The 18,365-nt window shown below is 40.8% G+C and overlaps 1 protein-coding gene across 4 annotated transcripts in view; it reads right to left on the reverse strand.

Annotated features, from left to right (window-relative positions):
- Slc26a5 (solute carrier family 26 member 5) overlaps positions 1–18,365 on the reverse strand; it is a 29,741-nt gene that overhangs the window by 10,028 nt on the left and 1,348 nt on the right. For 3 of the 4 annotated variants that reach the window (XM_048339851.1, XM_048339850.1, XM_048339849.1), the window contains exons 3-10: positions 15,538–15,648; positions 13,404–13,570; positions 12,661–12,825; positions 9,489–9,641; positions 7,593–7,675; positions 2,448–2,595; positions 1,266–1,379; positions 363–440 (exon numbers count right to left, since the gene is read on the reverse strand). In XM_048339851.1, the coding sequence (XP_048195808.1) occupies positions 363–440; positions 1,266–1,379; positions 2,448–2,595; positions 7,593–7,675; positions 9,489–9,641; positions 12,661–12,825; positions 13,404–13,570; positions 15,538–15,648 (1,019 nt within the window). The remainder of the gene's footprint in view (positions 1–362; positions 441–1,265; positions 1,380–2,447; positions 2,596–7,592; positions 7,676–9,488; positions 9,642–12,660; positions 12,826–13,403; positions 13,571–15,537; positions 15,649–18,365) is intronic. The other variant, XM_048339852.1, reaches the window with a different exon arrangement.

Raw genomic sequence — 18,365 nt, forward strand, 5'->3', positions numbered from 1 at the left:
TTCACCCATGGTCTTCTTATTATTTTCTTCTCTCTCCTGGGATTAATATATCAGCAAATAAATGTTTTATGTGTTTAGACATTATCACATTTTAAATAAAAATGTAAAGTCATAAGTCAAAGAGAGAACCTAGAAGTCAGCCACTACAACCCCTTCTTTGTGGACAAGAAAAATGAGACTAAGGGATGTGGAGAAGGCTTTCCCAAGCTGTCCTGGTAGCTGCCAGTTGATTATGAGCAGGATCTTAGTTCTAGTCTTGGCTCTTACCCATACAGTCTGGTTAAGATTATAGTAAAAGCCTATAGGATGGCCACTAAAAGAAAAATAAATAAAACAGCAAGATTATTCTACATACTACATACCTGAGGTAGTGACTCAAAGAGGAATCCAGTGGCTAGTATGACCAGCAGAATCATTAATGAGGCCAAACAACCAGCGAGCTGAATAAGAGAAGACACATTGGAGGGGCTGTTAGGAGAGTAGAAGAAGAGGCAGCACATAGATTGGTCTTGTTCTTTCCGTAATCATTGTGGAAAAATCAAGAAAATATGGATTCAAATCAGTTATCTAAACTATTTCTATTACATAAACCTACAACTCTGTCCCTCCCTCCTCTTGAAGTATTTGCTCCTCTTAGAGCTTCCAAACAGAAACTGAAATGCTTGAGTATCTTCAGAGAAATGCTTTTGTCATAGAAGAGAGAAAGATGTGTGATGCCAACCTAAGGCACATTAGGGGTAGTAGGTTTCAGACAAGCATTTGCTGTCCAATATGGTAGCCACTTTCCACATGTAGATATTAGAATGTTTAAAGACTAAAATAAACATAAAACTATTTCAGATATAAGTAATAGTAGCCACATTTAGAGTGCTCAAGAGTCACAAGGTACTGCCACATTGGATGATGCAAAGACTGAAGAAAGTTTTGATCACTGAAGAAAGTTCAATTGGATGTGCTGGTTTCCTGCCCATACTTGGTGTCAGGCTTTCAGGGCAGTATCTCATGTCTGAAATTTGAGGCTTACTGGTAGCAAATGGATTGTTGTATAGCTTTACAATTCAACTGGGTCTTATACCTCTTTCTTATAGATTCAGTTCCTTGTGATTCACTTCAATCAATTATGCCTTTTTCTGAGTCACTACACAACCCACTGGAACATGGATCTTCAGGCAGAGCATCTTTGTTTGGGTTCAGAATGGAATCAGGAGATTTACATTTAATCACTACCCAAACCAGTGGTTCAAAGAGACATATTATATACATACTTGAGTCTTCCCTCCAGTTCCCTCCTGAACCAGGCTTCGAGACAAGGAGCAAGAAATTGAAAAGGTCTGGAAGAGAGATCCAATGGAATTGCATAGTCCTAGGGCAATGAGCTCCTTTTCCATGAGAAAAAAACAACAGAAGATATAAGTGAATCTTCAGAAAGAAAAGCAGGACTGGCCACTTAAGATATATCCTCACCACTACTAGCTGTCTCTTCATTAGTGTTTCTGATATAAGAAATTCTTTAGTGTGAGCTCAAGGTAAAAATTATCACGATAAAATTATCAAGGTAAAAATTACCAAGGTAAAAATTAATGGTGGGAGAAAAAAATACTTTGGATTTTTATTGTGTTGGAGATAAATGCTGTGATTCCTATGCATCCTATTCCTGAAAAATTTTTTCCTACACAAATAGTGCTTGAAAAAAAAGAAAAAGAATGTGGTAAAAGGGAAAATAATTTTTTTGTTTAAAAGAAAGGCTTTGATGTATAACTATCACCATCTTTACAGCAAACACATGCCAGTGTCTTCCTGGGACCAGCACATTTCGTTCCTAGGCTATTTAAGGGTTTCTAGTGATCACTGAAGTTACCAAAGGTGTGGAACTCTTGATTTCTCCTTAGAAATGCACAGGGCAGGTACTGTCATGATAAGATTATGGCCCCTGGTGTTTGGATCAAATGCCCTATCTGTGGCTATGTTGTCAAACAAAAGCAAAAAATGGCTTCAAAGAGAATTCTGTGGAATTTGGGTGATGAATTACATATTCAAGGTTTAATGAACAGTCCTAGCCCTTCCCGTAGAGCAAAAATGGTTTTAGAGAGATAGTTGACTCCCATGTTGTGGGGTCTACCGTGTCTCCTCTACACTTAAGGAAACCATCTCTAGGGGACAGCAACCATGCACTTCACATCCCAAACTTCACAGAGCTAGGTAGACTCCTGACCCTGAGGTGAGGAGGGAGAGAGGATTCCACTCTTTAGAGTTTGCCTTATCTGGTGATCATAAATAACACAAGTTACACTTTGGAATAAATGCATGCTTTAAATATGTAGTCATCACTCAAAGGGTTTTCTATCAAGGCACATAAATCTAGTCAATGTTTCCTTATAGCAGAACATAGTTATTGTAGCAGAATGACATCATGTAGAAAACAACACAAGATAGATGATGTTTTTTACCTGATTGCCATCCACCTGGTAGCCATGTTTATTTGCCAAGGTCTTGGCCATGGAGATGGTCACTGAAAATCCAACGATGGCTATGGCAATGGCATCCACATACACAAGGTGGAAGAGGCTGGTGTCTGGGTTGGCTGGAGGGAGTAGCCTGAAAAATGAAGCTGACTTTAGTTCAAATGTTGTGACCACTGGGAAAGACAGCACAGGACCAGAGTGGAGCATTTGAGAGGGTCATTTTGTGCAAAAGAGGTGAGCAATGCCTGCCATTTGTTCTGTCTGGTATGGCAAAAAGGAGACCTCCATCCCCTGTGACACACAGAGAGAGAGGTTCTTCCCAGGTCCACACTGCAGAGGGCCAGCATCTCCTGGGATGGGTTATCAGCAGAGATCAGATGCTGGGTTATTTATAAGCAGAGTAATCTCATACCATGTGACACCCTGATGGGAGGTGTAAGTAAGACACAGAAGTGGGAAGAGTAGAGGGTCAGAGAAGTGCTCAGATACCACAAGACATCTGAGCCAGTCTTAGGGTGGGGAGGGTGTAGGACTGGGTAACTTAAAGGAGAATTCTGTCCTGGTAACATTACTGACTCTTCTCTCTTGCTATTAGAGTGAGAACTCTGAGTCTATTATCCCTTCCTATGTCATTGTCCCTTCAATTGCTCTCTACCATGAGAAATGAACAGCAGAAGGTTAGACTCCTTCAGTCTCACTTGCAATGTGGAAGAACCCAAAGTGCTATTCTTGGAGTCCTATCTAAGGGAACCCAGGTTTTGTCCATTCTTAGGATTTTGGATACTTGTTCTAAAGTTACATAATAGGGTTCTCTGGACTATTAGAAGGGAAGGAGCCACAGAGGATTTCTAATGGAGCCTGCTTCATTGGATGGAATAATAGTAACAATCATCTAATAGATTCAGAAGTGGTTTTAAGTGCTTCCTGTGTAACAGATTCTGTGTTTATTTCATTATATCTGATAGCCTTGTCAATGAGACAATATTGTAATCATTATTTTGCCGCTCTGGAAAACAAGACCTAGGAAGGTGAAGCCACTCATCCCCAGTCATTCAGTTCATCTTCTAAATCCAAGAACACCACGACAAAGCTGCCAGTCTGCACCTACTTCTCTTACTACAACACAGCATGGTGACATGAAAGAAGATCCAAATTCTGGAGTGAGGAAAGGAGGGCCAGAGGAGCTTCCTCTAATATTACATGACATAGTATGTGCTTCCTAAAAGCCATCTCAGTTTTCTTCACAACCTTCCCATAAAGATTGGTGCCAAGAAGCCCAACTTTTAGGGGAAAAACAGGTGTTTTCAGGTCTGAAGTGATTTTCCCAAGATGGCGCAGAAAACTAAAACTAAGGGGCCTGACTATAAAATGAGTTTTCTTCTCTGCACTTGGTTCCATATGTATTAACCACTAGGGAAGCCCTTGCAGTGGGTTCAGGCCTGGAAAACAATAGTCAGAAGGACTACTTTTGGAATGAGATCAAGAAAGTCAGTTGTTACTTCCTGGGCTCTGTGGTATGTAAGCATTTATGAATGTCTATAGATGAGGGTGGCCATTTGTCTTCAAACCCAGCCAACACCACTCCTCTCATGCTTGCATGGGATCATGAATTCTCCTATGGTGATGAGGAATCTGTCTTCCCTCTTGCTGAATCAGGGCTGGCCCTCCATTATGCTTGGAACAACAGAAAATGGTGCAGAGGAGTTCAATTTTAGAAGGTCTGGCAAATTCCATGCTCTTCTTTCTTGTCACACAAGCCACCCTGTAAAGCAGTGTGGCTACCATGGTATGGATACTGTGGGGAAATGTGCAACCAGGCAGCCCCCAACTGTCACTGTCACTCAGGCTGACATGACACACATGTGTGACTGAAGCTCTCTTAGGTCATCCAGCAAGAACCACACCTTCCCATGCCTGATCTGCAGGAGGGACCCAAGTGAGACCAGCATCCTGACTGCACTCAGCTAAGACCAAACAGTTATGAGTAAGGAGTGGTTGCTGTTTTGGGGTTATGCGGCATAGCACTAAGAATCTCAGATAAGGAAAACAGTATGGTTGTATTTACTTAGATAGGTAAGCTATTTGTTACCTGCTAGTTTTGGGCAATGTCCCAAAAAGATAAGGTTTCTAGGTAGCCAAGTTTCAGAAAGGTAAAATCTTCTTTATTTATTTAAGTTTAGCTATCACATATAGAAGGAAAGCAACATACCAGATACAAGGCAAAGGGAAAGGAAGTTATTAAGAATCAATTGTGGTGCCATGAATTTTAACATATCAACATACTTTTAAAAGGAGAAATGCACATGCAGGATTTTTTTATTTAATCAAAGTACTTGTGAGCAGTAACTAAATAGGATCATCTGTTGGCTCCAATCAAAGACTAATGTTTTTCACAGGAGTGTGCTAGAGATCCAGAGGTGAGGTAATGGAAAGAGCTCATGAGTGGGTTATCGGAATACCAAGTTCTAGGTCCAGGTTGGGTCTCACCAGCGAGGTGCTGAGGCCCATTTATTTCTCTCAGATATCACCTTCCCTGCTACCTGACCTACAGCAGCAACCCCAGTCCTCTGGTCCCATACTTGGCTCCACTTGTTTTCACAGCATTTCTTACTACTAGTGATTACATGACTGTCTATGTTCAGTGGACTATCAACTCCACAAATGCAAGGACTTTTAGCCTGGTGTCAGGTTTTTTAATTTTAACAGCAAAGTCCCTAGTACCTGAAAAGCATTGAGTAAGCACACTGGATACATGGGAATAAGCTTTCTTACAAACAGATAATAATTTATATTGTCATTACAAACATCAACTGAGATGGTAGATATAAAAGTATTTTATCAAGCTGGTTGTAGTGACTCAAACTTTAGAGACAGAATGGCAATCAAAGTTTGAGAAAAGTTTGTGAGATTCCATGTTGACCAGTGGCTTGAGATGGTGGTGCACCCCAAGCTTCAAGGGAAGCACAATGGCTAGATATGGTGGTATATGCCTTACATCCTAGTGCCAAAAATAAGGGAATCATACTCCAGGCTGGCCTGGAGAGGCTAGCCTGAGCATGAAATGGGACTCTATCTTGAAAATAACCAAAATGGACTGGAGGTGTGGCTCAAGTGGTAGAATGTATGACTAAGACCCTGAATGTAGCCTAAGACCCTGAGTTTAATCCCCAGTAGTGCTGAAAAGTACATTTTTGAATGTTTCAAGTCCACTGAAATTGAAACAAAAATGCAATTGCTATATTATAGCTTAACACTGAATCACCATAAGTAACATGACTTTTTGTTTTGAAGTTTATAGAGTGTAACTTTCCTCCCTTAACATGGCTCCGTGGGATGAACTCTGCCACAGAACACTGTGGGGAAATGTGACAACCAGGTAGCCTCCCACTGTCAGAGAGAATGGATATGAGGGTTCTGTTTGACAAAAGCCTGACAGTTCTTCTGTCAGAGAGAAGAGGTTGATGAGAAAAAGAGATAAAGCAATGGTACAGAGGATAGAAAGCCAGAGACAGAAGTCCAGAGGGGAGAGAAACAGATAGAGAGAGAGAGAGAGAGAGAGAGAGAGAGAGAGAGAGAGAGAGAGAGAGAGAGAGAGAGAGAGAGAGAGAGAGAGAGGAAGAGAGAGAGAAACACAGAGAGAGACAGAAACAGAGAGAGAGACAGAGAGAAAAAAAGAGAGTGGGGGGAATCAGAGGTGGTAACTACTCTTGCTCCTTCAAACATAAAGAGAGTAGCAAATGATAAAAATGTGGAGTTAGGGGCTAGGAATGTAGCTTAGTGGTAGAGTGCTTGCCTAGCAGGCATGAAGTCCTGGGTTCAAATCCTCAGTATCAGATACACAGAAAAAGCCAGAAGTGCCTCTGTGGCTCAAGTGGTAGAGTGCTAGCTTTGAGCAAAAGGAAGCCAGGGACAATGCTCAGGCCCTGAATTCAAGCCCCAGGACTGGCAAAAAAATATGGAGTTAGGCAGTGTAGGTAAAAAAAACATGTAAGACCTAAAATATAAACTCTGCTAGAATAATAAGCCCCTGAAGCTTCAACCAGCCTGTTTGGGATGTATGCTGGGAGTGCAGTAGCACCTACTCTAAATCCCTGCCTCCTATGCTCTCACTGCTGCTCTGGCGATGAGTGCACACTACTATGCCCACCTGACAGGCAAGGAAGCTGAAGCTTTGCAAAGGTAAGTGACCTTCCCACAGCCACGCTAATAAAGGTAGACTGGGATTTAGGTCTTTTTCTCCTTGTTACTGGGTCATTTAAGGAGTGATTTTAAAGACCTATTAAGGAAAGTAGAAGAAAACAACAACAACAACAACAAAAAAAAACATTTTCCATTCCATGGGATTCTAAAATGGTGCCACTGCTATGGAAACTAATATGGGGATTCCTAAAAAAATTCCTTTCAACTCAGATGTGCTACAGTGTCCAGTAATTCTACATCTGGAGTATAGAATAGAATCAAAAGCTGGGTCTTAAAGACCATGCCAAGAATAGCATTATTTATAATAGCCAAGTGGTGGAAACAACCCACATAACTATAGAAGGATGGATGGAGAAACAAAACACAGCCTATGCACACACAATGGAATATTACTCAGCTTTTAAAAGGAAAGAAAACACTGTCATATGCTATAGCATGCACAAACCTTGAGAATACTGTCAAGTGAAACAAGTCTGTCATGAAATTCTATATGGCTCAACTGATAAACAACCAAAAGTAGTCAAATTCATGGAAACTGAAAAGAACAGTGGTTATCAGGGGCAGAGGGATGGAGAAGGAGGGAGTTGTTTAACGGTATACAGTTTCACATTTGAAGAATAAAAAGTCCCAGAGATTTGTTTCACACATTGAAAGTACTCAATCCTAGAGTGTATACTTAATCCTAGAGTGCATCCTTCTAGAGTGTATACTTAAAACTAGTTGCGATGGTAAACTTTGTGCAGTGCTTTTTAAAAGCCACAATAAACACACACATACACACCACCATGTATGCCTCAAAGCCTTCAAGCCCTCAATTATTTGCTAGCTGAGAAGGCAATCATTTTCCATCCTAAGATGCTATTGCAGGAAGTAGGAACAGCACACCCATGACTGTTGCTTGACTGTTACTTCAGATAAACTATTTCCTACCCCAGCGGAAGTGTTCCAACCACATCCACGTTGTATGATTCTTGCAAGTTAAATCCAGCTGAAATGCCTGTGCCCATGACCACCTGAAACAGACACAAATCCAAATATAACCTTAGACAGGAATACTCAAATGGCACAAAAACCAGCATCAAAGAATTTGCTAACCAAGCCAAATTATTTCTCAAGGAAGGTCAAAAGCATTCAGACTTAAGGGGACTTACTGTTAACGTTCAGTAATTCTAACATCACTGGCTACCTCCCATAACTAAAAGCAGTCTGGTTTTCTGGAGTTCTAGAGTTGCATTCTTTTCCCTCTATTCTCCTCCTGTTGAGGTGTGTGGCTAGTGGGCTGAAAGGCCTCTTTGGGGTTCACCTTTGGGTATATGATGATGGTTCACAATTGCCCATCATCATAACGAACGACAGAATTCAGAATTCTCTTGGCACCTCTTTTTCTAGGCCAGCAGCACCAATTCAGCAGCTTTTCCCCAGCCTCTCACAGCTGTCTGAGAGGTGTAGGGATTTTGTTTCTGTGATCTATACCAACCACTTGTTTTCAAATCTGAAGACTTTGTTTTTTAATCTGGCTAAATTTGGACCAGACAACTATTGGTTTTGTTTTGCTTTTCTGGAAAAAGCTATTGACTATGTAACCCAGGTTGGCCCTGAACTCATGATCCTGTCTCAGTCTCCACAGACCTAGGACTACAGAAATGTACTAGTAGGGTTGGACAACAAGTATAGATTTTAAGTTTAATTTTTGTAGCACCCAAATTATTCACTTTGGAACCTCAGGTGCCAAAAGGATTTGAATTTGAAAGGATTCAGGGAGGCAGAGCAACCCTGCACACTTGTAGTTGGAAGGTAGGTAAGGGTTTGAGCATCAGTCCATAGATGACTCATGTTTTGCTGAGATGGGTAATTTAAATTACCCATATGACCAGGAGGTGAGGGAATGGTGTCTACTCTGATCCCAAGGCTGAGGATTTGGGCAGTGCCCACAATGTGTACACATGAATAAATAGCTATGATTACTGAAAACTTAATAAAATATTGTGCACATTAATTTATAGTAAAATATTGTAATCATTTTATGTACAAATGTATGTATGTATATATGCATGTATGTATGTATTTACCAAAACCTACTGTTGGCCATAAATATGTATTAATATTTTGATTGTAACTACTTACTAAATTGAACACTAAGGTATTTAGTTTGGCTTGAAAATGGCATGGAAATGAGAAAGATTGAGACCTTTTATTCTTTTTTCTTTTCTTTTGTCAGTACTAGGGTTTGAACTCAGGGCCTTGCCCTTGATAAACTGGTTTGATCCTGGTGAGCCACACCTCCAGCCTTTTAAATTTTAGTTACCAAAGTAGTATGTACTCTTTACAAAAGAATTAGATAATAAAAATAAATACCCTCAAGTTCCATCATTCTCAGTAACACATTACAATTTTGGACACATAGTCTTCAACTATCTTTTTTGTTTTTTTGCTGGTACTGGGGGCTTGAACTCAGAGGCTGGGTGATATCCCTGAGCTTTTTGCCAAAGGCTGATGCTCTACCACTTGAGCCACAGCTCCAGCTTTTTGCTGATTAATTGGAGGTAAGGGTTCATGGAATTTCCTGCCTTAGGTGGCTTCAAAGTGCAATCTTTAGATCTCAGCCTCTGAGTAGTCAGTATCAAAGATATGAGCCATTGGTGCCTGCTTCATTTGTTTTAATTTTTAATGATTTTTTTTCTTTTTAGCCCTTTTTAGTTCTCTTGGAAGACCCAGGAGTAAAGGAGACCCTGTGACTCTCCATATCTCTCACATCAGAATCCCTCATGAAGCCAGGCGCATGGGGTTGTGGGAGCTGAACAGACCACCAGCCCGTTGAGGACTTACCGCAAAGAACTCTAAAGGAATGGGTGCTGGAAGTTTCTCTTTAAATCTCTCATTAAACTCCTTGCCACCCAAGAGCAAACCAAAAACCATCAGGCCGACGCCTAGGGAACACACGTTCAGGTTTTTAACATTCTGCAACACAGCAACTGTACTCTGCAACACAAGGAACACTGGATGTTTATATCAAAAAATGACATGACTCAACACACAGGGAGAACCTAGGTCAGACAATTCATGATCACAGAGGTCATGGGCTAGAGGTCATCAGGGCTGGGCAGAAGGGCATGGGCAGCACCTATCTAATGGGTGTGGAGCTTCTGTTTAGGATGAGGAGAAGGACTGGACAAGGATGGTCTTATGATTACACACTACTGTAAATAAATAAACCCACTGAATTGTATAATTCAAGTGGTGTATTTTGTTATATGTATTCTGCCACAATGAAATATCTTCACACAATTCAGGTGAGCTCACCCTGAAGGGGGGACAGGAAGAGGGAAGGAGAGTGGGAATATGATTCCATGATAGATGGTCATACTTAGTATGTACAAGACCTTGGGTTCAATCCCCAGCATAAAAGCAAAGAAAAAAAAGTCCATACGCTGATATTTCTTTGTGGCTTATGCCAATTAGAAGACATTTTTACTTTGTCATATACTTTTGTGATTATAACTCATCTAATAAACATAGTTTTATTTTTGACGTGCTGATATCTTGACATAGTTATTATAAAATTCAGAAAACATAGCTTTGAGCTAACTGGGCACTGGTGGCTTACCCCTGTAATCCTAGCTACTTAGGAGGCTGAGGGTCGCAGCTCAAGGCCAGACTAGGCAGGAAAGTTGTTGAGACTATTATTATTTCTAGAGCTGTGGTTTTAGTGGTCGAGCACCCAATCTTGAATGAAAAAGCTCAGGGAAAGTGCCCAGTCCCCAAGTTCAAGCTCTAGTACTGGCATGTGCACACACACGCACACACACATCTTTAGCTTTAAACATTGGGAAATGATTTAAGGGTGGACATCAGCAAAGTAATGCTGAGGTTAGACACTCGGAAAAGCTTTCTGCAGCTCAAAAATTGAGAAATTATTGTTAACAGGTAAAGAAGAAGACATGTGGCTTTGAAGTGTGGAGAGTGACACTGGGGCAGAAGGACAGGAGAGTTAGACAAGAATCCCTGTGGTGACAGGCTGAAGTCACTGTCTGGGATTTCCAAATATAGTCATTTTCTCATGGGAACCCCAACCTAGCCGACTCCCTCCAACCCAAGCCCTGTGTCCTTTCCTGTAGATGCTTACAGCATCTTTCAATATTACATCTTCTTGGGACAAGGCACTTTGAGAAGTCTTAGGCTAAAACAAGTACATGTTTAGCTATCATAGAAAACCATTTCTTCAGTTTCAAAGTTTTTATTATAAACGTGATGTGCAGAGGAGTTACAGTCACATAAGTCAGGTGAAGAGTATATTTCTTTTTCGACAGTGTAATCCCCGCCCCCGAGTATTCCCCTCCCTTTCCAATTACCATTTTCAATATGGTGCCTAGTGAGTACCACTGCAGCATTTTTCCAGGAAATACAACTATTTAGGGAATACCCTTGCAGCTTGATTTCATGTTAACCTAATCAAGGACTCAAATTTCAATGCTAACTTCTTCAATGAGATTTTTCTGGATGCCTAAACTGAAGGTCACCCTATTTGATCTTCACTGTAGCCTGTACTTTTTCTTCACAGCACCTATTGTAATTTGTAATTAACTTCATATTTACGTGATTTAGGATTTATTAATAGCTCAGTGTCTATTAGCATTAGCTGTGTCCTAGTGCTAAGTAAGGTCTGACATATAAATACCTGTAATAGCAAGCAGCATCTCTCAAACTGTGGTATGGGTTATTTCACTGTCAACTGGTTCTAGGCATTTCCTAGTTTCATCTTTATCTATGGGGCATTCAGAAATGTGTTTTCTGAGCTGGGTGCTGATGGCTCATATCTGTAATCCTAGATCTGAGATCTGAGGGTCAAGGTTCAAAGCCAACCCACAAGATTCTTATCTCCAATTAACTACCAAAAAAGAAAAAAGCCAGAAGTGGAGCTGTTTCTCCAGTGGTAGAGCACTGCCCTTGAGCAAAAAACAGTGACAGCACCCAGGCCCTGAGTTCAAGGCCCAGGACCGGCATGAAAGAAAGAAAAAGGAAGGAAGGAAGGAAGGAAGGAAGGAAGGAAGGAAGGAAGGAAGAAAGGAAAGAAGGAAGGAAGGAAGGAAGAAAGGAAGGAAGGAAGGAGAAATTTAACTATTTCTTCCTTTTCTAAGTGTACATGACTTTTGAAAATATATTTAACTATTGATTTCTAGTTATTTTGTATTTTATAAAACTGTTGAATTTTAGATTTTTCTAATTAGTTTCATATAAATAATCAATTTCAACTGCTCAGGTATTATTATTCTCACTGTGCTTGTAATTAATTTATGTCTTCTCTGAATTGCATAAAGGATATATGAATATTTTATTATATCAAACTGATTTTGTGTTAATTAAATTTCTGTAGCTTATTATTATTATTTTCTTGACTGAGCAGTTTTTCAGAGTTCTGTACTTCCACTATATTTCAATTATTTACCACTGTCCAAAAGCACATAATGTGGTCTTTTTTTTTTTTTTTCAAGTCCTGGGGCTTGAACTCGGGGCCTGAGAACTGTCTCTGGCTTCCTTTTGTTCAAGACTAGCACTACTTGAGCCACAGTACCACTTCCAGCTTTTTTTTTAATGTGGTGCTGAGGAATCCAACCCAGGGCTTCATGCATGCTAGGTAACACTATACTGCTAAGCCACATTCCCAGCCCTACCTATAATGTGGTCTTAAGAAAAAGCTATCCCTTTACCCAGTTAGTTGACTGTGCCACCAAAATTGCATCACCTACCAAAAAATTCCTTGTGAAGTAGGCAGAATCATATATCAATAACATGGGATTTTAGAATTTAACCCTTATAGCTCTCTTCTCAGAAATCCTTACAATGAATAATTCTTTTCTATGGCATTTCCTTCTCTGTAAATTCTTGTAACAAAAGTAAAATGAGCCATGGAGATGACAGAGATACACAAGAAGTGTGTGGCAAGGGGAATAAAGAAGGGAAAGTTAGTCCTGAGAGATCAGGATTTGATTTGCTTACTTACATACACCACTGAAAAGATCCCACTGTACCGCTTTGTTTTAACCCCGAACAGGTATTTTAACATGGAGGTGAAGACATGTACAGCCGCTGCAGTGGTGAATCCACGGACCAGAGGCTCTGTGAGGTAGATGGCCACGAATCCAAACCTACAGACACCTAGACAGAACTGATTTGTTTTTTCAATGACAAAAGAAACAAAACAAATCACATGGCAGGTTAGGAAGTTATGGCCAACTGAAAGCATATCAAAGTTCTTTGTGGACTACTTTCTACCACTACAGACTTGAACCTGCAACAGCTCAAAGTTAATAAATCAATGAACGGCAATGGAGGAAATAATGGAAGGTCTGCAGTGGCTGGAGGCCCCCAGGGCACTGGCCATCCTCTTGCCCTCTTGGTCCCATGGAACCAGCATCATGCTTCATGTCAACCACAGGGCACGATCACTAGCCATTCCTCCCCAAGCAGACAGGGGATGTCCTCCTTCCAGAACTAACAATGCTCTATTTCAAACTTGTCTTGCTCTTGGGATCTCTAAAGTACCTAATGCAGAGTCGTTGGACACTCCTCCTTGTAAATAAAGCCTGCAGTTGGGCTGGCAGCCCTGAGTGATGTAAATAAACCTTGAGCTCGGGAATTTGCTGGCTAATCCTGACTACCTTGTACTAAGACCAGCCCAGATTATTGACTAGGTATTTAGTATTAAAACACACCAGAACCCATTTCCCCATCTTTGAGCCTTACCTGAATGATTCCTGAGAGTAAGGTCACAGACATGGCAACTTTGACCCTCAAGGCATCTCTGGCTTCTGTACCATTGGTGGTATTCACTCCTCCAGGAATGACTATGTCATCGGGTACTAACCGAACAGCCACACCACCAATCATCAAGCTAATAACAGCAAAAGGACCTGAAATGATGAAGTGTTAATGATACTTGTTCAGGGACTCAAGGAAGCTTAACGGATGGGATGAGTTGAATGATTCCTGTTCAGGGGTTCAGGGAAATTATATCCAGTACACCTCATGTGGCAGTGGCCAATGTGTAAGAAATGCAGTAAGAGACATAGGTCCAGTGCTAATTCTTAAAACTGTACTGCCCTCCTTGAGTGTCCTGACACGAGTATGTGTGAACACACTGTATTTTCCAAAACTGACCACAAAGTTTGTTCCCTCACACACAGGCTCTCAGGACCAGGACATTTCCCCACCTAAGAGCTAGTTCTTCTGTCCTTGAATTTGAATGAATTTATGACTTGTTAGCAACTGAAAGAATAGATCAGAAGTGACCATGTGACTGAGGCAATATCACACAAAGTGATGTGACTTCTAATCAAGAAGCTGTTAAAATGATGCTAAAACCTGGCCATTATGTGCAAGGAAGAAGAGGGAGAAGGGAGGGGGTAAGAGAGAAGACCTGCCCAGATGAACCCTCCCAAGAGCTGACATGTAGGCACTGAGAAATGAGATGTATATATGTATGTATGTATGTATGTATGCAAGCATGTATGGTGCTAGGTATTAAATTTAGGGCCTTAGACTTGTTGGCAACTGTTCTGAGCTTCATCCCCAGCCCCAGTTTATTTAAAAATTTTAAAAATTATATTTTTAAAATTACAACTTTATTGTTTATATATTGTCAATCTATATCTCTCTATATATCAATATATCTATATCTATCTGTCCATCTATCTAGTTAGTTGTGGGGCTTGAACTCAGGGCCTCGGCCCTGTCCCTGAGCCTCATTTTGCTCAAGGCTAGCATTCTACTACTTGAGCCATAGTGCTACTTCTAGTTTTTGAGGGGCTCATTGGAGATAAGATTCTCAGGGGGACTTTTCTGCCTGGACTGGCTTTGAACTATGATCCTCAAATCTCAGCCTCCTGAGTAGCTAGGATTACAGGTGTGAGCTACCATGCCTGGCTCTTTATTGTCATTATTAAGGTGTTATATAGAGGGGCTACCATTTCATAAGTCAGGTAAGGAACACATTTTGTTTGTGGACAATGTCATCATTCACTTTTCCCCAGTTTCTGCCCCCCCCCCTTCCCTGCCCTCCAGATAAATAGTTCATTTTCCACATAGTGTATACTAAATGCCTCCAGCCCTTCCTACACTTCCCTTTGCCCATCCACCCAATAAAGAAAAAAGAAACCCAAAGCAAAACCAAACACCACCACCATTTAATCATCTTTTTATAATACATAGATACACACATATATGTATGTATATATAATATATGTTGCCAGATGTTGTGTAGGGACATTTGCTACCCAGCCACAGACATTTAAAACATTGCATGGATGTTCCTCTTATAAAACATTGTTACTACTATGAAATTCATTTGAATCTGATCCAAAAATGCACTAAAAAGGAAACATGTACAATTCAGTCTAAAATATGGAGAAAATGGTACATGTGCATAGCAGAAACATGAAGTAACACTATTAAAATAAATAAGAAGGAAAAGGCAGACAGAAGCAAATCATATTAGGAAATAAAACATGTATTTCATTCTACAGGTCTCAACAAGTGTCCTTTTTATTGTCCTAAAAATGATAAGAAAGGCACTACTTTTAGAAATCCTGCTTTGTGTGTATGTATGTGTGTAGGTGTGTGTGTGAGAGAGATGTATATGAATGTGTATTTTCTTCTTAGTGCTAGGCATAGAACCCAGGTCCTGATGCTTGTCTAGCAAGCAGCATCACTGATTTATGTCCTCAGCTGAGAGGCATATATATTTTCAAACCCCCATTATACACAAAACAACAGAACTTATAAATAAGCCGATGCTTTGGAAACAATTATTTCTTTGGCACATTGTAAAGCTTGGAAATCGAAAAGGAAATGTGTTAGAATATCAAGTACAACCATTTACCTATTGATATGTGTCTGGAGGTTCCAAGAAAACAATACATGATAACAGGATAAAACGAAGAGTAGAGGCCGAATATGGGAGGAACAGCAGCCAGCATTGCGAAGGCCAGGCCTGTGGGTTCAAAAGCAGAGGAGAGACCATTATAAAGCAGAGGGACAAAGACACATGTCTTTTCTTCTTGCTTTGCTCACTCCAATGATCAGGTGAAATCCATTGTAATGAACATAAGCCAGTGTGTCTTAGCTGCCTGCCCTTCCACCTCAACCCCAGTGCAACCCCATGAGAGGCCAGGCTGAGACAGTGCTCTCTGCCATTTCCTTTCTGCCAGTGCACGAAGAGTTTTTCAGCCCAGTGAGACCTTTCCAAATCCTGATCTGTGAGAACTGTGAAAGATGATTCCCACCATCATCACATTCTGTAGTTCCTACGAGTTCTTTTTCTCTAATGCTCTTTTCAAAAGTACCCTCTTGGGTGGAACTGGGAGGGAAAAGCTGGGAGCAAGCAAGGGAAGGAAGAAGAAGTTAGTTCTTTACCTGACTTGTGTAACTAGAACTGCTCTGCACTTTACCTTTATAATAACAACTTGAAAAATACCCTCTTGCTCTTGTGTTGTGGATTCAATGCACTTTTCTGTTTCTAAGAATTTTTCCTTTCTATCTTTTGTTTCAGATGATATCCTTTCAGGGTGGTTTGGTCTTTCTCTTTCTTGAAGCTTCATATGCTTTGTTTCACTTTGTTTATGGATGGGATTTATTGTTGGGCAATTTGATGACTGGCCAATTTCTTCACTAGGGGACTTCAAGTTCTCATGATATAATTTTTTGTCTGGGAAGAGTTTACCACCTGCATTGAGCTGTTTAAGAAATTTTGGTTTTTTTTTTTGGTGGTACTGGAGTTTGAACTCAGGGCTCTGTGCTTGCTTAGCAAGCACTCTCTACTTGAGCCATTCTCCAGTTCTGCTTTTCACTTGTTATTTTGGAGGTGAAGTCTAGTGAGCTTTTCCTGCTAGCTGCAAATTACAGTTCTCTGAGTCCCAGGCTCCTGAGTAGCTAGGATTACAGGTGTGAGTTACCAGTGCCCGCTGGGTAGGTCTGGTTGCAGGCACTTGTTGCTTAGCAGGGCGAGGGAGGAGCCTTTGTCTGCCCACAGTTGAACATATGCTTTTCCTTCATCCTGATAGCTCCATATTTTCACTTTCTCAATCCATGCATAGTATTTTTGTGCTACTTACACAGATATTTGGCCAATCTCTTCTTTTTAGGCCCTTGTCTGGCTCCCAGCTTTGACAACAATTTAGAGCCTTCAGGTCCCTGGTATTCTTCAAGGTGGTTTGTAAATTTCAGTTTCCTGCTCTCTGGTAGCTTAATTATCACTTGTTCATGGTTTCTCTTTTCCCTCACCTCCTTTCCCCTTCCCTCCCCTTCTCTTCCCTCCTTTTCCTTTCCTTCCCTTCTCTTGCTTTCCCTTCCTTCCCCTCCCTTTCCCTTCCCACCTCTCCTCTACCCTCCCCTTTCCTCCCCTCCTCTCTCCTCCCTTTCTCCTCCCTTCAATTCTTCTTGTCTTCCTGCTTTCCTTTTGTAGAACTGGGATTTGAACTCATGGCCTTGCAGTTGTTAGGAAGCACTCTACCACCTGAGCCACATCTCTAGTTCCTTTTGCTTTAGTATTCATTAAATAGAATCTTAAATCTTTTCTGTGTTTGGCCTTACATGTTTATCTTCCCAAGGTCTGCCTCCTGAGTAGCTGGGCTTGCAGGCATGTAGCACCATGCCAGCTGGGCTTTCTATCATTTTCCCACCACCATCACTGAGTCTCATTTCCTTTCTCTTTGTCGTGGTTAATTCATACCATTTCTCTCTCCTTTTTTTTTGCCAGTCCTGGGGCTTGAACTCAAGGCCTGAGCACTGTCCCTGTCTTCCTTTTGCTCAAGGCTATCACTCTACCATTTGAGCCATAGCACCACTTCCAGGCTTTTTTGTTTATGTGGTACTGAGGAATCAAATGCAGGGCTTCATGCCTGCTAGGCAAGCACTCTACCACTAAGCCACATTTCCAGCCCATTTCTCTCTTATTTACTGACATTTTAGAGAGATTTAAAATGAATTAGAGAAAAAAACTATGTATTCCATCTGTCATGCTTAACAAAAAATCTTTTCATAAATTTAATATTATACATCAGTCACAATACATTTGATTACTAGCCTTTAGCTATTTATCCCTGCTATATTTTGTTTTTCAAATGTATCTGTCTTTATTGAATAGTGATAATCAATAGACTATGTAAAAGAAAACTTTTTGATATAAATTTGATTGTGGATGATCACTGTGAGCAACATCTGACCTTCCATGTTTTGAAACAATCCCTTCCTTTGTATAATTACATTTGCTCTTGGTCTTCCTCTTCCTCACAGATATGATTTTTTTGTGCTGATCCTGTGACTTGAACTCTGGACCTGGGTGCTGTCCTTGAGCTTTCATGTGCTCAAGACTAGTGCTTTACCACTTGAGCCACAGCTCCACTTCTGGCAGGCTTGGTAGTTAACTGGAGATAAGAGTCTCATGGACTTTCTTGTTCATGCTGGCTTTTAACCACAGTAATCAGATCTCAGCCTTCTGAATAGCATGGATTACAGGTGTGAGCCACCATGCCCAGTTCCAGATACTTCTTTTCCATCTATTCCACTGGCACTTTCTTCTCTACTTAACTTTAATACTATTCAGAGTTTGATTAGGCTCCTGTCCTTATCACTGGACACTGTCCCCAGTTGTCCTGGTCTTCTTTCATGGTTTTAATGCTGTATAAATGTCCAAGATTCCCACATTGATCT

Source organism: Perognathus longimembris, chromosome 2 (genome assembly GCF_023159225.1).
Source record: "Perognathus longimembris pacificus isolate PPM17 chromosome 2, ASM2315922v1, whole genome shotgun sequence".
NCBI classification, from domain to species: Eukaryota; Metazoa; Chordata; class Mammalia; order Rodentia; family Heteromyidae; genus Perognathus; species Perognathus longimembris.